At 40.5% G+C, this 27,462-nt stretch overlaps 1 protein-coding gene across 1 annotated transcript in view; it reads left to right on the top strand.

Annotated features, from left to right (window-relative positions):
• Window positions 1-27,462, top strand: part of SCARB2 (scavenger receptor class B member 2) — an 83,691-nt gene that overhangs the window by 32,002 nt on the left and 24,227 nt on the right. Inside the window, exons 3-5 of the mRNA XM_043572433.1 lie at window positions 11,630-11,777; window positions 12,854-13,042; window positions 21,698-21,789. Coding sequence (XP_043428368.1) covers window positions 11,630-11,777; window positions 12,854-13,042; window positions 21,698-21,789 — 429 coding nt within the window. The remainder of the gene's footprint in view (window positions 1-11,629; window positions 11,778-12,853; window positions 13,043-21,697; window positions 21,790-27,462) is intronic.

A 27,462-nucleotide genomic window follows, 5' to 3' on the forward strand; every position in this document is an offset into this window, starting at 1 on the left:
CCTGGTGAGGGGCTTGAACTCACGAACTGTGAGATCATGACCTGAGCCGAAGCCAAGAGTTGGACGCTTAACCCACTGAACCACCCAGGCGCCCCCATGTTCCCATTTTAGAGGGACCAAGAATTACTCGTGAGAAAAGCTCAGGAACATCTTATAGGGGGGTTCGTAACCCAGGATGCACAGATTCCTAAAGGGTCCATGGATAGAATTCGAAGTGGTCTGTGACTTGGGTAGGAAAAAAATTATAATTTATTTTCACTAACCCCTCACTAAAATTTAGAATTTCCTTTGAGTATAAATGTAGGCAACAAGCCACCGTGGCGTAAGCAGTACCCATGGCTTCATCAGGAACGGAAACACAGATATTGTTGCGTCTCATGATAGCTGTTGCTCAAGATACCGCTCATTTTCATAAATACTTTATGACAGTAATTGTTAGACTTGCTGCCGCGTCTTATTTAAAGTATCAATAAAGAAGCATGGTATGTTACCACATCACAGATTTTTTAAATGATACCTGTATTTTCCGCAATTGGTTTCCTTTGTGATCCCGAGAATTTTGTTCTCCGTATGTAAAAACATTCATCTGAGAAAGGGTCAATAGACTTTACTAGACCGCCACAGGGAAGATCAAGAACCCTGAGAGCAGATCCAGTAGTTTGGAAGGCAGGTTGGTCACTCATTGATTGTTTCATATTTGCTCCTGAGTTTGCCTTCCTCTGGTTTTTCTCCCTGCCCTGGTCGCTCTTGGATTCTACTGCCGAGGTGATTTCCCAAAGGAAAGCCTGGCATTCCCTTCCCTTCCCTACTCAGTCAGGGTCCTAGTGACTCTTCCTGTATGAGGTATCAGGCCTGATCAATCTGGCTCCTTGTGTATGTCTAGCTTCTTTGTTGTGTTTTAATTTTAACTTAATGTTTTGGCACTCTCAGCCTCGGATTTTATACTCTAACCAGAGCTGTCCAGCAGAAATTTACTATAGGCCACATAGGTAATAGAAAATTTTCTAGCAGTCACATTTTAAAAGGGTGAAATTAATTTTAATATTTCATTTACCCCAATGCGATCCCAGACGGTGTCATTTCAACATGTAATCAAGATCCAGAATTATTAATGAGATCATTTATATTCTTTTCTTTCCCCCCATGTTAAGTCTTTGTAATGTGTAGCACATCTAATCTTGGACTAGCCACGTTTTGAGTGTGTAACAGCCACATGTGGCTGGAGGCTACCATATTGGACAGCACAGTTTTAACTGTATTCCGGTTGTTTGTAAGTGCCCAGACACACTGCTGTGCCATTATGTGCAGTTCCCTCAGTCAAGAATGAATTCCCTACCACTTCTCTCAGCTCTTTGGTGCTGCTTCCTGAGACTATGGATGAGCTCTCCCTGGTATATGTGTCTGTTACAAAGTGACTAAATGCATTTTAACAATTGGTTACATATTTGTCTTTCTTCCCAATGTACTGAAAGCTCCAGGAGGGGCAGAAACCAAGTCTTTCCTCTCGGAAAATCCCGTGCCTGGTGAATATTTGTGAAACAAGTGAATGGAACATCCTCAGCCATGGCTTAAATCCTTAGGACGCAAGAGGAGAAATTGTTCAAATCCACAGAATGCAGGTAGCTCAGCTGGGACCACAGGACTTAATCATGGAAGCCCAGGAGGCAAGGATAAGTTCAAGAAAGAGGAACAGGGTCTTGGAAATGAATGGCTTGGTTTAGGAACAGATGCTCGCATGTGCTGTGCAAACTGCTGGGCGTTCTTCTCAGGGTTGAGTGGGTCGTAAGCTGGAGTTTGCAGAAAAACATGGCTTTTTAGTAGCACTTAGGGCTCTTCTAGTGAGCCTTTTGTAGTCATCTAATGGATCTCATTTCTATCACTTGTGATTTAATTATGCTATTGTTTACACAAGAAAGATAGAATACTCCAGTAACTCCTGCCCCAGTGCTTGATAGTTCCATAGGTTCCCTCCCAACTGAGTCACCTGCCTTGATTGTGTGCAAAGGGGCCTGGGGCAAGAAGGGGAAGGCGCACTGGCCTCCAGTCCTGCAGGTGAGTGCGGAATGGTCTTGGTGGTGGGAAATGTCCCAGAAGAGGACGAGGGCAAGGCCACGCTGAGCTGTGGAGGCCCTGAGTAATTTGACATACAGTTCGAAGTGGCACATTTCCCCAGAGGTTCACTTATGGATGACTCGAGAATATTCATGTTTTTGGAAAAAGATGATGGCAGTTCTGCGCAGTAGGTAATAACCAGTCAGTCTGGTTTAAGGAATGTAGTGCGTTATTTACATGGGTATAAAGCGTGGGTTGAGCAGCCCCGAAACAGACCTGTCAGCAAGGAGCTAATCTGCCTCATGGTTCTGTTGCTTACCGACATATTTGCCTAAAATGTGTATCCAGTGTATGATATTCACTGGCTTCTGCAGCCTTTTTGAGATTCTTTTCATTTTGTCAGGTTTATTTTTCTTTTTTGCCTACTAATGAACACATCGAAAATTAAAAAGAAAAACTAACTTGTCCAAAGGCTCTTTCAATGAACTGTCATATTTCTAAGACACACTTGCTAAATTTACAATATCCCGCTAAATATCTCCTATTTGAGTTTCTTGGTTTTGCGGTTTGGATTAATTTCTTTTTTAGGCTCATATTATTGCTTTAATAGTAAAGGAAGAGACATTAGGGATAAATATCTCATAAGTGTTGTTTTGTTTTTAGTTATTCCTTGACCATTAAGTAGTACTGGATTATAAAATAATCAATCTATACAATATTATATGCAGCATTACCTTTAAAAGCATAATCTGTATTTTATATTGTTGACCCTAAAAGTAAAACAACCAGTTATAAAATGGGTTTATTCAGGAATAGCAGAGGAATTGCAGTTCAGGACATGCAGCTATAGCAAACCATAGGCAAGTCTTGAGTTCAAAACAGAGGAAAGTTACTTTATAGAGAAAAGTAGGAATTGGGAGGGGCTGTTTTGAAAGGACGTCCGTTGGAGGGAAAATGAGAGTTCAGGGTGATGATGGTTTCTTATTGCTGACTTGTATTTTCTTACTGGCCAAGCTCATTGCTGGACAAGAAATATTTTTGGTTTCCGTCTGCTACCGAGGGCAAGTTGGTAGGGTATGTGAGCTCCCTCTTCTGGACTCCCGACTTTATTTTAAATTAGGTTACCTTTATTTGGTTTCACATTATTATAAAAATAACATATATAAGCAGTAAAGATAAACTTGAAAATGAAGTAAAGTAAGACAGACTGCTACCATCCATGTTTTCACTATCTCAGAGATAACCAGTGCTTCTATTTTACTGGGTATCTTCTCAGCCATTTTTCCATGGGTGGGTTTAATTTTACATGGTTATCAAATTCTATATACCTATGTATGGTATGCATCAACATATACATAATATGTATATTCTACTCACTTAATATTACCTTATAGGTATTTCCCCGTATTATGTCTTTGTCTTGTAATTCAACCCAAGTCCATATGCCCAACATGCAGGAAAGCCAGTCACTGATACTTGGAATGTGCAGCGAGGAAAGGGTTTATCGGAGAGGCATCCAAATGAAGAGTCAAGGGGAGGGCAGGTCTCAAGTCCCCCTCCCCAAAGGGTTGTGGTTGCATGTATTTAAGGATGCAGGGTCAGAACGTCATGGGGTATATACTTGAATAGAATATACTGGTTGGAAATAGGGTGAAGGGAGGTGTCTTTCTTCCTTTTGGAGCATGTGTGCACATTCAGGCATCGTGTCTCCTCATTGGGATACATGTTCACCAAATGGCAGAGGAAGCATGGTAAGTGTGTGGAGGGGAGATCTTAGGGTGTGCCATCACAGAGGTTACTTTCGTTCACTCCTGATCCCTTTGGCCCAACCACAAGAATTCTTCCCCATTTCCTCCAGTCTCAGCTACTCTTACTGGTAATGAGTCAACTTCTGCAAAACAAGCTCCTAAATCAATCTGATTTAACAGGGTTTCCTTAGAGTAGAACAGTCAAGCATTTGTTAACTCACCATGTTGGGTTCAGTCTTTACACAAAAACATTTTAATGATGGTAATCTTCAGGAGCTAGAGGGAATATATTATAGCATTTTACTTAACCATTTCCTTTGTCTTGGATGTGTAGATGAGCTCTCATTTCATCTTTTGGTTACCACATGGGTTGACTATTCTCCCCATGTTTGCCAGCAAATTGTATTTCCACACTCTTAGCTCTTATCTTTTGTCTGCTGCCTATCTGGGTTCCGGTGTGTTCGTGCCACTTTTAATAATGATATTAACTCGTCGTCACATTTGTGGCAACTGTTTTTCTATTGTGTGCCTTTTTAATTTTTAAATTTATGTGTAGTCAAATCTGTTTTCTGAACTTTGCTATCATTTCTGAGCTTAAAAAGTCCTGTTCCCTTCAAAGGTTTCATATTCAAGTCTATTTTCTTGTACTTCTCTTGTTTTACATTTAAATTCTTAGGAATCTGATCAGTTCCTTCCTTACAATTTAGCAAAGGTAGGAACTTTGTTTAAACTTTCTAATTGTGTCTTATGAGCCCTTTGGTTCTTTACTCATCTTCAAGACCAGCTATATACATTTTTTTTAATATTAAAGAGCTGATAGAAAACTCAGAAATGCCAGGGTTATTGTCTCATTCTAAGAGAATACTTATCTCTTTTTCTAAACCTGACTCAAGCTCTTCTCTGATATCACCTTTTTGTTTGTTCCAAGATAGAAACAGAAGTGGCTTTAGATAAATTAGTTTAAAAAAAAAATCCTTGAACTGTTTGAAAGTAAGAAAAATAGAAAATGATCTCTCCTGCTCCCCACTTTCTTACCTTGATGTCCAGGTCCTTGTGAGTTTTAAATGCACATGTCAGTCCTGGGTGACTGGCCTGCATGAACCAGGTGGGTTGGGGTAACACTGCAAGGATGGGGGACCATTTCCATCTTTAGAAGCGAAGTTGTTTTCTGCACAGCCCCCAACAAATGCAGACTGTGTTCTCCCTGCTCACCCCCAGCTTTTTCTCAGAATTCTGCTTTCGGCTCTAGGTTTTTTAATCTTTCACTTAGTTGACAGGGCAATGGTAACAGGAACTTAAATACAGGAGCTGCTCAGTACTGCTGGGGATGGAAAATATTCTTCTGCCCTTCGAGGTTCTTCTAGCTGGTCTAAGAATTAAATTGACACAAGATAAAGATTATCAGGAGAGTCAAATTTAACTCTGTACCTACGAGGGTGCATGTAAGCATGAGATTCCAAAGACAGCCAGGCAAAATGAGGTATATATGTCATTCAGAACTGAGGAGAATCGGTTGGGAGTCTGGGACTTCAAAAGGAAGGAAAACAATTTGCAGGAAGATGAAAAAGAGTACATTTTTGGTAAACAAATGTCTGCAGGACCACTCAGAAACAATGGGATATAGAGGACTCTGATCTAACAGGCCTTGCCAGATTTCTCCCTGTCATGTCTAGTTCATATTCCAGTGTGAATCTGTGGTGATAGCTCTCTTCCAGGAGCAGGTTCTCTATCTAAATTCTTTTAGGCAGTCAGGGAAAGGTCAAAGCTTCTTCCTGAGTCATTTGGGCCTTGATTGTTTTCAGGGCAAAATAATCAGCATGCCAAAGTGGCACATCTGGAGGCAAGTGGTCCTGAACCCCGGTGGCACCCCTCCTTTGGGCAGCTTCCCCTCCTCTGCCCTTTCTTCCTTGGGAGGCACATCCACTCTGTGATTCACTTCTCCCGTGACACAGCTGTTCAGCTCAGCTGGCCCAGAGCTGCAGGCCGCTCTTTCTAAATCTCCTCTTGTAGTGTGTCCTCTTCCACATGACCACAGTTTTGCTCACTTCTCCATGTAGGAAACACATCCAATGCATTCATGCTGTGCTGCCTGCCCTCGCTCTCTCTGCCTCTATTTGGAATTCCCCCCACTCTCCCACCTAGGGGAAGCCTCCCCCTTCCAGAACCAGCTCCCGCATAATGACAACCTCAGGACTCCCCTTCCGGTGCCCTCCTTCCCTCCTTTGGGTGTCTGGCTAGAGCCTCGGGTCCACTTCAGAGCACTTTCCACATGGGAGGTAACGTTGGAAAGCAGTCTTGTCCTCCCATGCTGTACTGGGATTTCTTTGCAAACAGAAACCAGATCTTCACATCCCTCCATCACAAGAGCTTCTTGTAAGCCCGCTTGTACATGGTATTAGTAACTAATGCTTCCTAAGCACTCAGTATGTACCAGGCAGTATTCTAACCAGATTACAAGTTTATGTGGATTTAATGCCCCCAACAACCTTTTAAGGAAGGCATGTTTTTATCTCCATTTTACAGATGAGGAAACTGAGGCACAGAAGCAGTAAGTTCTAAGTCACAGAGTTAGTAACTGAGGAAGCCAAGGTTGAATGCACAGCCTGGCAGTCAGCTGTTTACCCATACTTCACCTGATGTGCTCAGTCACTGCTGACAGTAAATCTCAACAAAGAGCGGTGTATGAGTGAAGAACCCAATGGGTGAAAGATAAGGATTATATGACAGTATTGTATGTATCTAGTTTATACAACATCTCCAAGAAATTAGATACTGCATAGATGTTAATTTTCCAGCTTATTAAAAGTATTCCTTTTGGTTTCCTTATCCTGGGCTATTGTTTATCTTCTGTGATTGGTGAGATTATGTTTAATTGTTCAGGGGTTTAAAAACTTTTTTGTTTTTTTGTTTTGTTTTGTTTTTTTTAATTTTTTTAACGTTTATTTATTTTTGAGACAGAGAGAGACAGAGCATGAACAGGGGAGGGTCAGAGAGAGAGGGAGACACAGAATCTGAAACAGGCTCCAGGCTCTGAGCAGTCAGCACAGAGCCCGACGCGGGGCTCGAACTCACGTACCGTGAGATCATGACCTGAGCCGAAGTTGGATGCTCAACCGACTGAGCCACCCAGGCGCCCCAAACTTTTTTGTTTTATAAAGTAAGAACTCTGGGGGTGCCTGGGTGGCTCAGTTGTTTGAGTGTCTGACTCTTGATCTCAGCTCAGGTCATGATCTCACAGTTTGTGAATTCAGGCTCAGCATGGACAGTGTGGAGCCTGCTTGGGATTCTGTCTCTCCCTCTCTCTGCCCCTTCCTTGCTCCCTCTCTCTCTCTGTCTCTCTTCCTCTCGAAAACAAATAAATAAACAAACTGAAAGAAAAAAGTAAGAACTCTGTTTTAATGAAAACATGTTTTTATATGAAATACCTCTAAATTCAATCTTGCATTTTCCTGCCTGATTAAATAGTGCATGGCATATAACTCAACCTTTGCTTAATGTCGAGCCCCGCGTCAGGCTCTGGGCTGATGGCTCAGAGCCTGGAGCCTGTTTCCGATTCTGTGTCTCCCTCTCTCTCTGCCCCTCCCCCGTTCATGCTCTGTCTCTCTCTGTCCCCAAAATAAATAAACGTTGAAAAAAAAAATTAAAAAAAAAAATAGTAAGCCATCATATGAGCCTGTGATGTCCTGGGGCCTTCAACATTGATAAGATTTATTAGATCCACTAAATACCACGGATCGTATCAGGCACTCTCAAGTACAGTTCCTTAATTAATTATCTAGGTCTAAGATTTGCTTTGCCATTTTTTTTTAACCCTTGCTTCTATTTCTGGAAGTTTCTTCAGTCTTCTTGGACACTGTAGAGCAGTAATCGAGCACTTCTTGCTCTCAGTCTGCTGTTCAGCTGGAAACCACCCTGCTTCTAGTAGACTATCGTTGATGAGCTGTCGGGGAGACTTGGGTAACCAGACTTGTTTGTATTATTATTATTAAAGCCCCTCTCCTCGCACTGTGGCCTCCTTGTGGTTGCCAGAAGAGGGGAAACATTCTGGGTTTCCTCCATCAGTTGCTATTTTGACAGGGAGGCCCCCCACCATCCCTTTCCTTGGCCTCTGCAGAGCAGGAGACCACTTCTGATAGCCAGTGGCACGGTGTTCCTTCAGTTAGAACACAGGCCATATGTCAGTCATGCCTCAGGGCGACTGGTGGCTGTGGGAAGTCATGTGGCTAGCTGTGAGTGACCTGACATGGCCCCTTGGCGCCTGCCAAGGGAATGAAGTATTTTTATAGTTTGGTAATCCTTGCTTTGAACTTTTGAAATTTATTGAGAAAACAAGTCAAGTTATAGTGCTTCAAGTGATTGGAGCCTCCATGATCGATTTCCTTTTAAAACACTAGGTTCTTATGGGCTAAACAATAAAGAAAACACTTAAAAAGTCATCTCCAGAGTCAGTAAACACAAGCCAACGTAAGTGAAGCGGGCTTGGAATTATTCAGGCCTCTAGCTCATGACATCTGGGTTCAGTGAAAAAAACGTTAAAAGCCTTAGCAAGGTTATCAGTTTTCATCATTAGTCAGAAAGCTTGGCAAAGTTGATCCCTGGGCTTCTGCACCTGGGTTGGGTCCCAGCTCTTGGCTCCTTGGCCTAGCTTTCTTTGAGGGCAAGTTTGAGGGCAAGTTGGTTTTCACCCTGGGGACACTTTTTCTATTTCTGGTTCCTTAGTGGTCAGCGAGGCCACCGCGGGGTCCTGGGCCGCAAATACCAAGAGCTATGCCTAGAAAAGGCTGTTCCCTTCACCCTCACTACAGGGAGGCTCTGGGACTCACCAGTGGGGAGGGGTGCCCCTCTCTTCAGGTAGAAACCTTGGTGCAGGCAGGGGTTTGCCTTGAAACGTCCTCCTCCAGCTCTAACAAGTCACTTTGCGTTAACTTACGTGTAGAGTCAAGGAGAACTTTGGACGTGGATTCAGGTGACCAGGATTCCACACCTGGTTCCCACACTTGCTGGGGAGTCCTGGGCTAGTTTATCTGAATCTCTGTCAAAGAACTGGGTTGTGATTTCTATATAAAGGTCTTTGGTTACAAGCAAGACAAGCTATCTCTGGCTAATTTAAATGAAAGGGGATTTATTTGAAGGCTATAAAGTGGGTTACAGATTCCAAGGAGCAGCTGGGAAGAGAGGACAGCTTTAAAGGTCCACATCACAGGAGTGCATGGCTCATCATGTGTGCACCACAGCAAGAGGAAGCCATCTTTCTACTGTGTTTTGCATCTTTTTTTTTAAGTTTATTTATTTTGAGGGACTGCCCCCTCCCACTGCCAGCGCAGAGTCCAATGTGGGGCTCAAACCCACAAAACTGTGAGATCATGACCTGAGCCGAAACCAAGAGTTGGATGCTTAACCAACTGAGCCATCTAGGTGCCCCAAATGTGTTTCACATCTTAAGGCTTTGTGCTCAGGATCAGAGGCCTAGGGAATGGAACTGGTCCAGCTTGGGTCCCACACCACCACCCAGTGCAGGAGAGGAAGGAAAACGGGGCTCCGAGCAGAAGAAAAGGAAATGAATGAGTGTCAGACAACCAGAGTCTGCAGGTTTCATTCTGTGGACGTTTATGAAGCACCTGTTGAGGGAGGCCATGTGATACAGTGGAAGAGCACTGTGTGTGATTTAGAACTTAGCTTCAAATTCTGACTCTTCTGATGCCCATCTGTGCCCTTTGTTTCCACATCTCTAAAAGTGGAGCCAAAATACTTTCTCTGTCTGTACCATGGGCTTGCTGTAAGGACTGAATGGAATCAGATGAAATCGTGTGGTTAAACCCTTTGAGGAGCTACGCGGGGTCAGATATTTATCCATTGCACATAACTTCGTGCTTAATGATGAAGAGCAAAGATATCTGTTTTGATGCATATATGTGTATATGTTTGCTTGTTATTTACTTGTCTGTTTTTATTTTAAATTCTGGAAAGTGAGGGATACAAGTTTCATTAGCTTGCTTGGAGTACCTGAAGCATCAAGAGAATTCCTTCGTAATCTAAATGATGTCACTAAGCAGTTTACAAAGACCTGGTACAGACAGCCAGCTCCACCAGTGTTCAGAAAAGGCCGGTTGTGGTCAGGAAAGGCCTTGGAGGAGGTGGTGGGTAGCCTTTGTACCTTTGTCAGAATTATAAACTCTTATAGATTAGCCCTGTCCCATAGAAATACAATGTGAATCACATATATAATTAAGATTTTTTTCCAGTAGCCACATCAAAAAAAAAAAAAAAAGCAAAAAAGAAACAGGTGTAATTAATCTGAGTATTTTTTATTTTACCCATTGTATTAAATAACTATTATTTAGGGGCACCTGGGTGGCTCAGTCAGTTAAGCATCTGGCTCTTCATCCTGGCTCAGATCAAGATCTCTCGGTTCCTGAGATTGAGCCCCACGTCAGGCTCTGCCCTGACAGCATAGAGCCTGCTTGGAGCTCTCTCTCTCTCCCTCTCTCTTTGCCCCTCCCAACGCTCTGTCTCTGTCTCTCTCTCTCAAAATTAAAGAAGTAAACTTAAAAAAATAAAAAATAAAAATAAATAAAATAGCATCATTTAAAAACAGGTAATCAATATCAAAAAACTAAGGAGATTATTTTACACTCCTTTTTTTGTGCTGTTTTTGAAATCTGATGTGTATTTTACCCTTACAACACATCTCAGTTTCGATAAGCCACAGTTCTACGGCTTAGCAGACACATGGCTACTGGGTCAGACAGCCTAGTCCTAAATAGAACAGGAAGAAGAAAAGGTAAGCAGCAGAGGGAGAGAAACAATAGACACAGGAATTTTGTGAACATCTACTATGAACCAGGCGGGGCCAGGACTAGCATAAACCATTGGATGAACAAAGTATCGGGTCCTTTTACTGGTCCTTTAATAAACTTTTTATTTAGAAGTTTGACGGTTTGTTCATCGTGGATGTTTTTGCATTAATTTTGATTTTTCAAAATGCATTGCAATATGATTTACCTTCAGTAGTGAGTGTTCTGGCACCCCTTTCATTTTGTACACAAGGCAAGTGCCTCACACCCTCCTTACCCTAGTGATGCCCTGGCTCCAGGCCCTTTCTGTGAGCTTTCTAATACCTCATCTGGGGGCATGAACCTGAACCAGACTGAACTGCATACCAAAAACAGGAGTGAACTCCTCTAATGTACTAAGTCTTGGGCACTTATTTTGTCAAATGAATTTTGAACTGAATTCAAGCTAGGAATAAAAAGGCTTTGGAAAAGAAATTGAAATTCAAACTGATCTATGAATTGAAAAATTTGAAAATATTTTGGAGCAAACTATCACTCCAGAGAGAGTTCAATGGCCTTGATTCCCTGGTCATGGTGACCCTTGACCATCGCATTTCCCAAATTGTAGGGGGGAAAGAATGAAAAGGCCAGTGTGTTGAGAGGACTGTATCCCAGGACTGATTTCCTTCCTACATGCCAGCTTTAATCTCTCGTTGTTAAGGGATCAGCATCTGTAAGCTCTCTAGAAAATGATTATAGTGGAATGTCTTATTGAAAATAACGTCCATGCTAAAAGAAAGGTGAAGTATTGCGCTTTTTTTTTTAATGTTTATTTATTTTGAGAGAGCAAGTAGGGCTGGGCAAAGAGAGAGGGAGAGGGAGAATCCCATCGGCACTGTCAGGGCAGAGCCCAATGCGGAGCTCAATCCCATGAACCGTGAGATCATGACCTGAGCCGAAATCAAGATTGGATGCTCAACCAACTGAGCCACCCAGGGGCCTCTTGCTTTTTAAAGTGGTGCCTATTTTCAAACAGAATGCTTTTCTTTCTTTTAGGGAACTTCGAAACAAAGCAGATATTCAATTTGGAGATAATGGAACAACAATATCTGCTGTTAACAACAAGGCCTATGTTTTTGAACGAAATCAATCTGTTGGAGATCCTAAAGTTGACTTAATTAGAACGTTAAATATTCCTGCAGTGGTAAGTAGGCATTTTTAGTATCATTATTGTGGCTTGTAAGAGAAAGGAAAAAGCCAAGTTAAAGCTGTTATGGGTTTTACATTTAGGAGTTACTAAGTTATGTTAAAAATATACAGATGTAAAAATATAAGTATACTTTTTACAGTTTCCTTCCTGAAAGTTCATCTGAGACATTTTATTCTGAGGTTTCTCAAGCAAGATTTTTTCAAATGGTGACAAAATGTGAATTTTAGGATTTTCCCTCCCACGGTTTCTTGCTGTGTCTTGGGGATCAGCTCTTGTTCAAATAAACATGTCTCTAGGAGTTGGGGGGGGTGGGGGAGGGAGTGGATAGCCAATAATTTTTTAAAGATTTATTTGCCCCTTGTTTTGGCTCAGAAAATCTAGCAACAGAATTTGCATACACTTCTTAGTTTAGATTTCCATCTTTGGTTTTTAAATTCTCAAAATATACACTGATATCCCCCCACCCTTCCCAAATAGCAGAGACTGGGCCGCTCACAGCCTAGCGGGATTTCACTGTCTGTGTTACGACAATCCCATCCAAGAAAGACACATGAGACCCTGGAAACTTTCCTATTCACCCACAGCAACCCCTCTGAGGCTCCCACTCTAACTACAGGGTGACAACAACATATGCAGCTGGACACCCATGGTGGACTCAGGAGGGAGAAAGTATTAGATCTCATGTTTGGCCCTGCCCTGCTGCCTACTTGCGGGGGAGGTGGGGGGGGGCCGGCAATCTCTGGCTCCCATCAGAGGGGAAGTGGCGCCCCCTTGTGGCCAAAGATGCCAGTGTATTCACAAGCGTTTTTCTCGTTGCATCTGCAGTGCAGGGAGAATTGGAGAGCTTGCAAGTGGGAAAGCTACACTCACACTTACAAAATATAATACTGAGAAAGGAACAATAACTGCAGAGTCTTATTTGTGCACGTGTAGCCAAGGAGGATCTCTCTGGCTGACTTTGCAGCTCTTCAGTCTTAACATTTACTTTTAAGTTTCCAGCCCTTTTTGCTGAAGGGGCCATAGGAGAGTGGGGTGGGAACTCTGCATCTGAACCTGCCTGTGTTTCTCAGACTGCCATGGAATGGGCCCAGCTCCGCTTCCTCCGGGAGCTCATCGAGGCCTTGCTGAAGGCCTATCAGCAGACGCTCTTTGTGACACACACCGTGGACGAACTGCTCTGGGGCTACAAAGATGAGATCCTGTCCCTCATCAGTGTTTTCAAACCGGAGATCTCACCCTATTTTGGCCTGTACTATGGGGTAAGTTGATCTTTCTTTTTAGATCCTTTTTTTTTTTTTTTGAAGGAGCATGGATGCACAAGCGGGGAAGGAGCAGAGGGGGAGAAAAAGAATCTTAATTAGGTTCCATGCTCATCACAGAGTCCCACATGGGGCTCAAGCCCACGACCTTCAGATTATAACCTGAGCTAAAATCAAGAGTCTGATGCTCAACCAACTAAGCCACCCAGGCGCTCATAGAGTCTCTTTATTCAGGTGATGAAGGGGCGCTGCTAGCCAGATTTCATCTTCATTTTGAGTGTCTTCCAGAAAAAAAGACCAAAATTGCTTGGAATTCTAGATGTCTTGTAGAGTATGTGAAAAACAAGGAAGTGTTCTAGTTTTTAGGTGGGGGGAAAAAAAACCCTTCTCCCACAATTTCGGCATGCCGCCAGCAGTGACTTTGAATGAGGGCAGCTATGAAAAATACAGAGTATGACTGTGCCATTAATCAGGTGCAATCTTTCAAACTATCATAAATTTCAGTGATAGGTGCCAAGTCTTCATTGATGACCTAGGGGCTGAACCCATGCATCAGCCTGACAGAGACAAGAAACTAAGTAGGAACATGATAGTCCATTAGAGGTGGGAGCTACGTGTTAGATTTTCAGACATGTCATTTGTGAAAGAGGATGGATAATTTGAAACTCTGTGTCCCTCATCTATGATTTCTTATGCTTATAAGTGGAATTTTGTGTGGTTCCTTGCAGATTTTATTCACTTTGGCTTGAAATAAAAAATATATCAGCATTCAAGTATTTATTATTCAAAGCATATGTTATTGCTGTATGAGTTTCAAATGAACTAAAATTAAAAGCAATTTTAAAAATCCACATTCCCCTCTATCTGTCCCCCCTACCAAGAAACAAAAAACAGAAAGCACTTGAGTAAAATGGATAGTGGGAGGTTGCTAATGACAAACTTAACTCAAGAAGAAAGTGACAGGTTAAGGGTGGGGTCTGAGATTGTGATGAATTTCCTCACCTTTAAATCTGTTGTTATTCTCTGGTTCTCACTACTCAAGAATCTTACTCTCATCCTGTTATATCCTAGAGTGTTCCTCTAGGGCAGATGGTGATAATGCTGCCCTGTGCATTCAGGGGTATACAAAACTTAGAAGCCATTCAAACAAAATAGTGAAAAAGTTCTTAACATTATGCAAGAGGCAGGGGTCCTAGAAATAGGGTTCAACTCACCTTGAATCCTTCCCTCTAGGGGAGCAGAATTGATAGATGCTCTCTAGCAGATCCCATCTTGGGGTGCCTGCGTGGCTCAGTCGGTTAAGTGCCAACTTCAGCTCAGGTCATGATCTCTCAGTTCATGAGTTTGACCCCTGCATCGGGCTCTGCCAACAGCTCAGAGCCTGAAGCCCGATTCGGATTCTGTCTCCCTCCCTCTCTCTCTGCCCTTTCTACTGCCCCAGTCTCAAAAATAAATAAACATTTAAAAAAATTTTAGAAGATCCCATCTAAAAGGAGCCCGCCTTCCATAAAACCAGAGGAAGCACTGATTTCTTAAGCTGTGACTAGACATCCTTCTAGAAAAAAATATCTGGTGAATTTCCAACAGAGATACAACAAAGGTTACTTTAAGGCCCTTCCAGTCCAAGTGATTTCTGTCCACCTGCAAGGTAGATCCTGTTCCTAAAACCTCAGTATTTTTCAGGTAATTTTTCATTGTATAGCTTGCTTTTTGTTGTTGTTGTTTTTACATTACTGACTTCATCTGACTTCTAACTAAGATCCTTCTGTATCTTTTTAAAATGTAACCCACATTTATGGACTGGTTAACAAATTGGCATTTTTATTTTCCCAAAGCAAGGTTGTATTGTTTTATGTGTTTATTTATTTATTTATTCATCTCGCTGCCTTGCCCTTTGTCGCTCCTTGTAGACACTGTATCTCCACAAAGCTCTGTACCATCGCTCAGTTAGATTCATACCTTGAGTTCATTTCCCACATCCAGGAATAGAGCATAAGACTTGGAATCAGAGTGCCTCGATTTATGTTCTGACTTTTTTCACTTAATAACTGTGGGGCTATTTCTAAACCTCAGTTTCATCATGTGTAACTTGAGGCTAAAAGTATCCACACTTCAAAAATTGTTTTGAAAGGCTAAGTGAGAAGTCCATAAAAATGCTTCATAAACTCTGAATCACAGTACACATGTCAGGAACTGTTACTCCTTTTTCCCTTCATGACTGGCTCCCAAGATGACCCTGAATTAACATGACTGCTGTATCTTTTCCCTTTGGGAGCCAAACAGACTGTCTGCGTGTGGTTGGTAAAAAGGCAGTGTTTCTGTTCAGTTTGTCCCATCTGCTCTGGTCAAATACTGATTCTTTAGCCAACGGCACAAAAGTTCACACTTGAGCTGTCATTCATTCAAAGACCAGGATAGGCTGAGGAAGTACCCTCCTTCCGAAAATCTTTCCTTAGTTCTGCTGGTGTCATGCCAGCATCCCCCTCGGATGCCCCAGGCTTGCGTGCCTGCACCATCTGCTCCGCTACATGCACTGAAGAGAGAAACCTTGGTTAACGCGTTGAACGCTCTTCCTTCTAGTAGGAAACAGCCAAACAATTAATGGGGAGGGACAGCGTGTGAGAATGAACAGGATGAGTGAATGTAGAACATTGGCACAGAGCTTGTGAGAAAAAGGGATCTGGTTAAATATCCCATGCTCTTACTTCATATTGCGGGGCCAATCAGCATATTTTTACCTACTGATATTAGGGCACTTCTGTTCTCCTCCACGTAAGAGAGTTCAAGCACCTCCCACTAAATGTGGGTCTTGCGTGTATAAAATGTATAGCTGTTAGAAAGTGTCTTTGAGAGCTCAGCCAGTCCAGCTGGTCCTTCGGTGGAGGGGGCGTGGGGTTTTGCTGACATCACACTAGTGGTATGACTGTGGTAGTCCGTCTCAGAGCACCTCTCCATCTCCTGCCATAATATGTTCCTTGTATCCAGCCCACATCCCTACCCCGATAACACAAAACCTATTTATTCCCGACTGTCCTCCAATAACAAAGGTTCCAGCAAGAGACAGGGAAGCATTCACATGCAGTGTCTGACTCTTGGGCAGAAAACGATTGGAGAGAACCCTTTCTGAATTACTGTGAAACATTTAAATGCTTAACTGCTTTGCTTAGGCTAGATCTGAGTTAAGGGGAGGACTTCAGGAGGTAACATCCCTTCATTTTTTAAATTGGTGGTTCAGCTTTTTTTTTTTTAAGTTTATTTATTTATTTTGAGAGAGAGAGAGAAAGAGAAAGCAGGAGAGGGGCAGAGAGAGAGGGAGAGAGAGAATCCCAAGCAGGCTCTGCCCTCTCAGTGTACTACCAGTGACATGGGGCTGGAACTCAGGAACCGTGAGATCATGACCTGAGCAGAAATCAAGAGTTGGTTGCTTAACCAACTGAGCTACCCAAGGGCCTTGGTGGTTCAGCATTTTTTATGTGGAGTATTTGAATTTTTCTCTCAGTTGTAATGTTCACATTGCTGCTCCTAAAGAGAAGTTCTTTCTCATATCTTTTTTAAAATTTTTCTTTTAATGTTTATTTATTTTTGAGACAGAGGGAGAGACAGAGTGCGAGTGGGGGAGAGGCAGAAAGAGAGGGAGACACAGAATCTGAAGCAGGCTCCAGGCTCTGAACTGTCAGCACAGAGCCCGATGCAGGGTGTGAACTCACAAATTGTGAGATAATGACCTGAGCCGAGGTCGGACGCTTAACTGACTGAGCCACCCAGGCAGCCCTTTGTCGTATCTTAAAGTCATGTAAAACTTCATGTGGGGAGCACCACATGACCATTATGGATGTGGTCCATATTGATATATTGATATAGTTGGCAAAATAATGTTAAGTGACAGAAAGAAGAACCAAAGAAGGCAAAAAACATGAGAAGAGAATTCACAAAAGGTATGAATGTTTTTTAAGGCAGAGAGCTGAATTATTTGAAAAAAAGCATTCAAACTCAGTGCAAAAAAAGACAAGTCCTATACTTTTTTTTGGGGGGGGGGGTCGTTCATCTAATTAACAAAGCTTAACAAAAGTAACTTGGGGAATGTAAACTGATTTATCACACTATTTCCACCACTTTCCAGCTGGAAGACCTTGAGCAACTTGATAATATGTATCAAAAGGCTTAAACATGTTCATGTTCTTTTCTCTAGTAATTTTACTTTTATGAGTCAGTGTAGAAAACAAAAATATTGACAAGGTTTTTAGGCATAAAGATACATAAACATTCACACAACATTATTTGCAGTAGCAAAAAAATCAAAATTAAATATCCAACAATAAGAGAATAGTTAATTATTTCTACATAATGTTGAGGAGTCATTAAAGTATACCTATGAAGAACTTTTGGTAACATATAAAATATGCTAAGGAAAATACACAATTTGTGTGTGTCTGTGTGTGTGTGTGTGTATACATACACATACACATATATATGTATACAGGATATATATATTTTCACACATATATGTACACATATATGTGTCCATGTATATATATATGTAAACATATATACATACATAATTGTGTTTACGTATAAAAATTGTGTGTATGTATATTACACATATATATCTTAGTTCTATAAACAAATCTTGTGTGGAAAAGATACTGAAAAGAAACATACCAAAATACAAATAGTATTTTCCATTGGTTAGGAAAATGATGAATAATTGACACCTTTTATACATCTTTCTGTATTTTCTAGTGGAATTTATTACTTTTATACTCAGAAGAATGTATTACTTCTATAATCAGAAATCTATTTTATTATTTTTTTTAATGCTTACTATTTTGAGAGATAGACGGAGCACAAGTGGAGAAGGGGCAGAGAGGGAGACACAGAACCTGAAGCAGGCTCCAGGCTCTGAGCTGTTAGCACAGAGCCTGACGTGGGGCTCAAACTCACGGACCACAAGATCATGACCTGAGCTGAAGTCAGATGCTTAACCGACTGAGCTACCCTGGCACCCTGAAAAACCTATTTTAAAAAGAAAATAGAACACAAGTACATTGCATCAACTTGTTATCCCAAAATGCATCTGTGTTAATACCCAAAAATATATCTGTGAAAAACCTCCAAAGATAGCCTAGAGCAATGAAAGTAAAACAGTCTTTGGTTATTTTATTATTCTTAGTTTGTCTACAAAGTGCCTGTCACATCATATGCATTTAATAATAAACATTAAAAAATGAAAACAATTATAATAATGGTATTAGAGTGGATGCACCACAGAGGCAGCAATTTGTGTCCATTTTGTTCACTGATATACAGTGCTAGATACATGGTAGGCGTTCGCTAAGTGGTTGCTGATTAATGAATGAGGCCCACAGCCTGGTAAGCAGATCGGCCTGTGGAGTGTGGGGTTACATAGCTGGGCTTCAGTCCTACCTAGCTCCACCATTAGCTGGCTGAGTGATCCGGACAAGTTATTTAACTTCTCCTTGCTTCAGATTTCTCATCTATAGAATGAGGGTAAAATGGTGCATGTCTGTATTAGTTTCCCATTGCTGCTTTTACACATGGCCATAAATTTAGGGGCTTAAAACAGCACAAATATAATTATCATCTTCCAGTTCTAGATCTCAATAGCCATAAAATCAGGGTGTTGTCGGGGCTGTGTTCCTTCTGGAGGCTCTAGGGGAAAATCCACTTCCTTGAATTTCACAGCTTCTAGAGGCAGCCTGCCTTTTTTTTGGCAGGCACCCCTTTCACCATTGCCAAACCAAAAGGAAAACATCTTCATAGTCTCTTTGTCTGACCTCTGCTTGTCATCACACCTACTGCTCTGACCTGGCCCCTTGCCTCTTTGTAAGAAAACTTGGAGTACCTGGGTCCACCCAGGTAATCCAGGATACTCTTCCCATCTCAAGGTCCTTAACTTAATCACATCTGCAAAGTCCTTTTGCCATGTTAGGCAACATATTCACAGGTTCTGGGGATTAGAATGTGGACGTATTTCTGTCTACCACACTACTTTATGTGGTGGTTCTGAGGATTTCATGAGATAATTCATACTATAATTTTAGACCAGTGCCAGGAATATTATAAATATTCAATAATTGTTAGCTCTTATTACTTTATTATTATAGAGGAGCTAGCACCCATGGTATTTCCCAGATATCAAAGCTCCAACCTCACATAGAGAATTTGTAAAGTTGTATAGATTATCTGTATGTGCCCTTAAGAAGTGTAACTTGGAGAGAATATATAAGTGAAGAAAGCTTTCTTGAAAGCCCCAAGTATATATTGGGGCGCCTGGGTGGCTCAGTTGGTTAATCTTCTGACTCTTGGCTTCGGCTCAGGTCACAATCTCATGGTTCGTAGGATTAAGCCATGCTATGAGTGCAGAGCCTGCTTGGGATCCTCTCTCTCCCTCTCACTGCCCCTCCCCTGCTCATGCGTGCACATGTGCATACTCTCTTTCTCTCTTTCTCTCTCAAAATAAATAAACAAACTTAAAAAAAGAAAGAGACAGGGCGCCTGGGTGGCTCGGTTGGTTGAGCATCCGACTTCGGCTCAGGTCACGAACTCGCGGTTTGTGAGTTCGAGCCCCGCGTTGGGCTCTGTGCTGACAGCTCAGAGCCTGGAGCCTGCTTCGGATTCTCTGTCTCCTCCTCTCTCTGCCCCTCCCATTCTCATGCTCTGTCTCTCAATAATAAATCAACGTTAAAAAAACTTTTTTTTTAAAGAAAGAAATAATGGGACTATATTAATACAACTTTCTTTTGTTGCAGCTAACCTACAGTAGGGTCCTGGCCCTGGACTTATGCTTTCTTATTTTTCGTTATTGACATATAATTCACTTACATATAATTCACCAGTTTCAAATTGTACAATTTTGTGGTTTTTAGTATATTCACAAGGTTGTACAACCACCACCACCACTGTCAAATTTTAGAACATTTTCATCATCCTCCCCAAAAAACCACACATTTGTTAGCAGTCACTTCCATTTCTCCCCTTCCACCAGCCCTTGGCAACCACTAATCTATACTTTCTGTCTCTATGGATTTGCCTATGAGTCTATAGAATTTTTTTTAATAGTTAAAAGGTTTGTGTCTTTTTTGTTTTGGCTTTTGTAAAGAAAAGTAAGATTATTGTTTTGTTTGAAACAAAACATAAGTAACCCCCCACACCTGCCCAACCTCTCACCTGCCCTGTGGGGTGCTGAGACTGCTGGTGCTGAGCAGGAGGCCAGGCTGGCCCAGGCTGAAGGAGAAGAGCCAGAACTCTCTGTGTGAGAGCTTCCTCAGAGCCTGAGAGGAAGGGCATTTGGGAATGGAGTTTGGCTTGGTCAGGCAAAAAATAAAATTAAAAAACTGAACACACATGCTTACTATTATACAAATGGTGGCCAAGAGGTTGGAACCATCTCTGGCAATTGAACATTTCTGTAAATGGAATCATACCATATATGACCTTTGTATCTGACTTCTTCTATTTAGCATTATGTTTACAAGATTCATCTATGTTGTAGCATGTATCAGCACTTTATTCCTTTTTATGGCTGAGTAATATTCTATTGTATGGATATACCACACTTTATTCATCAGTCGATGGATATTTGGGTTGTTTCTACTGTGGGCTCTTATGAATAATTCTGCTCTGAACATTTGTGTACAAGTTTTTGTATGGACATTGAGATGTATATTTGGAATGGAATTCTCTTGAATATATAGGGAGGAGTGGAATTTGGGGTCATAAAATTTTGGGTTTGTGTTTAACTTTTTGAAGAACCACCAAACTACTGTCCACAGCAGCTGCATCATTTTCCATTCCCACCACCAGTGCCCAAGGGCCTCGATTTCTCCACAACCTCACCAACGCTTGTCCTTTTCCTTTATTTTTTTATGTTTAAAAAAATTTTTAGCATCATCCTGGTGGGTGTGAAATAGTACTATGGCTTTGCTTTGCATTTCTCTAGTGGCGGATGATGTTGAGCATCCTTTCGTGTACTTGTTGGCCATTTGAATATTTTCTTTGAAGAAATGTCTCTTCAAATCCTTTGTTCATTATTTAATTGGGCTCAAACTTTTTGAAACCGTAAAGTAGTAGTATGGTTAATATGGCATTTAGTCAAACAGTCACTCTATATCTTAGTTCTGCTTCAGTGTTATGTAGCAGTTAGCCTCAACTAGGTTAGTTTTGTGAAGATTAAGTTTCTCAGTTACTGTATCAATTAGGGTTCTCCAGAAAAACAGAATCAATGGGAGAGCTCTAGCTACATCTGTAGTATCTATCTATCCAAGAGATTTATAGGTATTAAGGAATTGGTTTGTGCAGTTGTGGGGCAGCAGGTGGCCAGTCTGAAATCCCTAGGACAGGCTGGCAGGCTAGAAACTCAGGCAGGAATTCTACATTGCAGAACTGAGAATCCCTTTCTGTCCAGCAAACCTCAGATTTCGTTTTTAAAACCTTCAACAGATTGCATGAGTCCACCCACATTATCGTTGGTAATCTTTTACTTAGCCAATTGATTGTAAATCTTCATCATGTACAAAATATAGCACCATCTAAATTAGTGTTTGACCAAACAACTGGGTACCGTAGCCTAGACAAGTTGACACGTAAAATTAACCACCACAATTTCTTAAAATGATCGTGTTCACTTATTTTCAGAAAAATGGGACTAATGATGGAGACTATGTTTTTCTAACGGGAGAAGATAATTACCTTGACTTTACAAAGATTGTGGAATGGAATGGAAAAACGTAAGTGTAATGATTTTTATTTTTAATTATTTTTTAAAATTTGAATATACCTTTTGAATATATTTAAAATTTGAAAATTTTAAATTTAAAAAAATTTTTGCTTAAATTGCACGTCTGCTTATGCGTTATTTCAAAAGAATTTTAACACTGTCATTTTTTGGGTGTCGTGCTCTATAAATATGTAAAATATCTTTATAATTACTATTTTATAAATCAGGATTGGGGCAACACACTTTACAGATGAAATATTAGTGCTCTGTAGATTGAGCTCAGCCTGGCATGAATTACAAGCGGCAACAAGTTTCACTTTCCTCGTGGTCATTGAATTGATGTGTAGCTGCAACACAGACACTTTAAAACCACTTTGTTTGGGGGCACAGGGAAGAGGTTCTCCTTTTAATTTAATTGATGACTGTGTACTGTTTATGTGTTTTTCTTTAAAGATAAAATACATTCGAGTTCACCATTATGGTATTTCAGAAATATTTTTTTTTAACATTACTAAGAAACAAGCTATTTCTAAAAAGGAGCTGAGGCAGTTTGTAGTAAAGCCACGTATAAGACAAGATGATTTCTATGAGAGGAATTAGAAACCTCAGAGAGAAGAAGAGGGTAATTCTTTAGGGACTGAGGCAAGAGGAATTCTGTTCTTGAACATTACATTTATATCCAAGCTTCCCAGAAAAAAATGGTGTGGAATATAGGGAAACCCTCTGTACTATCTTCACAATTTTTCTGTAAATCTCAAACTATTTTTATTTTTATATATTTTTAATGTTTATTTATTTTTGAGAGAGAGAGGGAGAGAGAGCGAGCATGAGCAGGGTGGGGGTGGAGGCAGAGAGAGAGGGAGACAAAGAATCTGAACGAGGCTCCAGACTCTGAGCTGTCAGCACAGAGCCTGACCTGGGGCTCAGACTCGTGAACCTTGAGGTCATGACCTGAGCCAAAGTCGGATGCTCAACCGACTGAGATACCCAGGCACCTCTCAAACTGTTTTTAAATAAAAAGCTTGTTTAAATTTTAAAAAGTACACAAATCCATGTACATAAACATATATTTGTGCATGTGTACACACACAGACAAACACATACACCAAAATAGATAAGATCCCTGAAAGAATATGTGAGAAACTGGGAACAGTGTTGCCCCTGGATGACCAGGCTTCTGGCCACAGGGAAATTTAGGTGTAAACAGGATATAGCTGGATTTTGTTTTAAACTCAATCTGTTGTTTTCTTCCCCATCTTTCAATAGCAGAGCGTAATCCTTTTAAATACTTAATATAATTATTGATACAATTATAATATAATGATATGTTATTTAATATAGTGGACTTTTTTTCTGGTTTATGCCTATTCTACCCTCAGATTTTAGGGTTCATACTTAACAGTTTTTGCTGACAAAATTGCAAGTTGTCTATTGTCTCTTCTCCTCCCAAATAGGACGGTAATGTTACCCATTTTGTAATACATTATACCCATCTTCCATGCTGTTCTTGCCTTCAACTTGTTTCACGTTCTCTGGAAGCCAAATATAAGCAGAATGTTTATCACTTTATAGTAATTAATTAAATGTACCAATGTATTTTATTAATTTTTTTCTTTTTTCTTTCTTGTGCATTTTTATTGAAATTCTACTTAGTTGACACACAGCGTGAGATTAGTTTCAGGTGTAAAATGTAGTGATTCATCACTTCCCTATAACAACCTATATTGTGCACTCCTTAATCCCCATCATCTATTTTTTATTATTTTAAGTTTTTATTTGAATTCTAGTTGGTTAACATATAGTATAATATTGGTTCCAGGAGTGAAGTTTAGTGATTCATCACTTCCATATAATGCCCAGTGCTCGTCTTGACAAGTGCCCTCTTTAATATCCATCGCCCATCTAGCCCATCCCCCCCCACCCCCCTCCATCAACCCTCAGTTTGTTCTCTATAGTTTTTTTCTTAAACATTTATTTACTATTTTTGTGAGAGAGAGAGAGAGAGAGAGAGAGAGAGCGCGTAAGCAGGGGAGGGACAGAGAGAGAGGGAGACACAGAATCTGAAGCAGGCTCCAGGCTCTGAGCTGTCAGCACAGAGCCCAACACGGGGCTTGAACTCACAAACTGTGAGATCATGACCTGAGCCAAAGTCAGATGCTTAACCAACTGAGCCACCCATGCGCCCCATGTTCTCTATAGTTAAGAGTCTCCTATGGGTTGCCTCCCTCTCTCTTATTTTTTTCCCTTCTCTTATGTTCATCTGTTTTGTTCTCTTAAATTCCACATATGAGTGAAATCATGATATTTGTCTTTCTGGGACTGACTTATTTGCTTAGCATAATACACTCTACCTCCATCCATGTTGTTGCTCATGGCAAGATTTCATTGTTTCTGATGGCTGAGTAATATGCCATTATATATATGTGTATACACACACACACACATACACACACACACACACATCACATCACATCTTTATCCATTCATCAGTCAATGGACATTGGAGCTCTTTCCATTACTTGGCCATTGTTGGTAATGCTGTTATAAACATTGGGATGTATGTCTCCTTTCAAATCAGTATTTTTGTATCCTTTAGGTAAATATATAGTAGTGCAATTGCTGAGTCATAGGGTAGTTCTATTTTTAACTTTTTGAGGAACTTCCATATTGTTTTCCAGAGTGGCTGCACCAGTTTGCATTCCCACAAACAGTGTAAGACGGTTCCCCTTTCCCCACATTGTCACCAACGTGTTGTTTCCTGTGTTGTCCATTTTAGTCATTCTGACATATGTGAGGCGGTATCTCATCATGGTTTTGATTTATATTTCCCTGATGATGAGTGATGGTGAGCATCTTTTCATGTGTCTGTTAGCTGTCTGGATCTCTTCTTTGGAAAAATGTCTGTTCATATCTTCTGCCCATTTCTTAACTGGATTATTTGCTTTATGGATGTTGAGTTTGATAAGTTCTTTATAGATTTTGGATACTAACCCTTTACAGATAGGTCATTTGCAAAGATCTTCTCCCATTTCATGGGCTGCCTTTTAGTTTTGTTGACTGTTTCCTTCACTGGGCAGCAGCTTTTTGGCATAATGAAGTCCCAATAGTTCATTTTTGCTTTTGTTTCCCTTGCCTCCAGAGACATGGCTAGCAAGAAGTTGCTGTGGCCAGTTTCAAATAGGTTGCTACCCATGTTCTTCCCCAGTATTTTGACTGTTTCCTGTCTCACACTTAGGTCTTTCATCTGTTTTGAATTTATTTTTGTGTATGATGTAGAACGTTTTACAGGTTCATTCTTCTGCATGTTGCTAACCAGTTTTCCCAACACCATTTGTTGAAGAGAATGTCTTTTTCCATTGAATATTCTTTTCTGCTTTGTCAAAGATTAGTTGATCATATAGTTGTGAGTCTATTTCTGGGTTTTTCTGTTCTGTTCCACTTATCTACGTGTCTGTTTTTGTGCCAGTACCATACTCTCTTGATGATTATAGCTTTGTAATAAAGCTCGAAGTCAGAATTGTGATGTCTCCAGCTTTGCTTTGCTTTTTCAAGATTGCTTTGGCTATTTGGGGTCTTTTATGGTTCCATACAAATTTTAGAATTGTTTGATCTAGTTCTGTGGAAAATGCTGCTGGTATTTTCATAAGGATCGCATTAAATGTGTAGATTGCTTTGGGTAGTATAGACATTTTAACGACATTTGTTCTTCCAACTCATGAGCATGGAATGTTTTTCCATTTCTTTGTGTCCTCTTCAATTTCTTTAATAAGCTTTCTATAGTTTTCCATGCACAGATCTTTTACCTCTTTGGTTAGGTTTATTCCTAGGTATCTTATGGTTTTTAGTATAATTGTAAATGGGATCAACTTCTTGATTTCTCTTTTTGTGCTGCTTCATTATTGGTGTATAGAAATGCAACAAATTTCTGTACATTGATTTTGTATCATGTGACTGCTGAATTTCTGTATCAGTTCTAGCAGTTTTTTGGTGGAGTCTTTCAGGTTTTCTACATAAGGTATCATGTCATCTGCAAATAGTGAGATTTTGACTTTTTCTTGCCAATTTGGATGCCTTTTGTTTCTTTTTGCTCTCTGATTTCTAAGGCTAGCACTTCCAGTACTATGTTAAATAACACTGCTGAGAGTGGACATCCCTGTCTTGTTCCTGATCTTAGAGGAAAAGCTTTCAGTTTTTCTTCATTGAGGATGGTATTAGCTATGAGTCTTTCCTACATGGACTTTATGATGTTGAGGTATTGTTCCCTCTATCACTACTTTGCCAAAGGCTTTTTATCAAGAATAGATACTATATTTTGTCAAATGCTTTTGCTGCATCTTTTGAGAGGATCATATAGTTCTTGTCTTCTTTTATTAATGTGGTATATCATGTTGATTGATTTTTGAATATTGAATCTATCCTGCAGCCCAGGAATGAATCTCACTTGATCGTGATGAATAGTTCTTTTAATGTTCATTTGGATTCAGTTTACTAGTATCTTACTGAGAATTTTTACATCTGTGCTCATTCTCCCTTTTAGTGGAGAATTCTCCCTTCATCCTGGTTTTGGAATCAAGGTAATGCTGGCCTCATAGAATGAGTTTGGAAATTTTCCTTCCATTTATATTTTTTGAAACAGTTTGATTTCACTCTTTTTTAAATGTTTGGTAGAATTCCCCTGGAAAGCCATATGGCCCTGGACTTTTGTTTGTTGGGAGATTTTTTTATTTGATTCAGTTTCTTTGCTGGTGATCAATTTGTTCAGATTTTCTATTTCTTCTTGTTGTATCTTTGGTCATTTATGTGTTTATTGGAGTTTCTCCATTTTTTTCCATATTGCCCAGTTTATTGGCATATAGTTTTTCATAATATTCTCTTATAATTGTGTTTCTATGGTGTTGGCTGTGAGGTCTCCTCCTTCATTCATGATTTTATTTATTTAGGTCCTTTCTGTTTTCTTTTTGATAAGTGTGGCTAGGGGCTTATTGATTTTATTAATTCTTTGCAAGAGCCAGCTCTTAGTTTTGTTGATCTGTTCTAATGTGTTTTTTGTTTGTTTGTTTGTTTGTTTCTCTATCATTTATTTCTGCTTGAATCTTTATTATTTCCCTTCTTCTGCTGCCTTTAGGCTTTATTTGCTGTTTCTTTTCTGGCTCCTTTAAGTGTAAAGTTAGGTTATATATTTGAGACTTTTCTTGTTTCTTGATAGGCCTGTATTGCTATATACTTCCCTCCTATGACAGCTTTTACTACATCCCAGAGATTGTGGACTGTCATGTTTTCATTTTCATTTGCTTCCATGTATTTATTTATTTATTTTTTCAACGTTGGGACAGAGAGAGACAGAGCATGAACGGGGGAGGGGCAGAGAGAGAGGGAGACACAGAATTGGAAACAGGCTCCAGGCTCTGAGCCATCAGCCCAGAGCCCGACGCGGGGCTTGAACTCACGGACCGCGAGATCGTGACCTGGCTGAAGTCGGACGCTTAACCGACTGCGCCACCCAGGCGCCCCGCTTCCATGTATTTAAAAGTTTCTTCTTTAATTTACTGGTTAACCCATTCATTCTTTTTTTGTTTTAATGTTTATTTACTCATTTTAGAAAGAAATAGAGGGAGAGGCAGAGAGAAAGGGAAACAGAACCCCAAGCAGGCTCCAGATTGTCAGTGCAGAGCCCAATGAGGGG

The sequence above is a fragment of the Prionailurus bengalensis genome, chromosome B1 (assembly GCF_016509475.1).
Source record: "Prionailurus bengalensis isolate Pbe53 chromosome B1, Fcat_Pben_1.1_paternal_pri, whole genome shotgun sequence".
Classification (NCBI taxonomy): domain Eukaryota; kingdom Metazoa; phylum Chordata; class Mammalia; order Carnivora; family Felidae; genus Prionailurus; species Prionailurus bengalensis.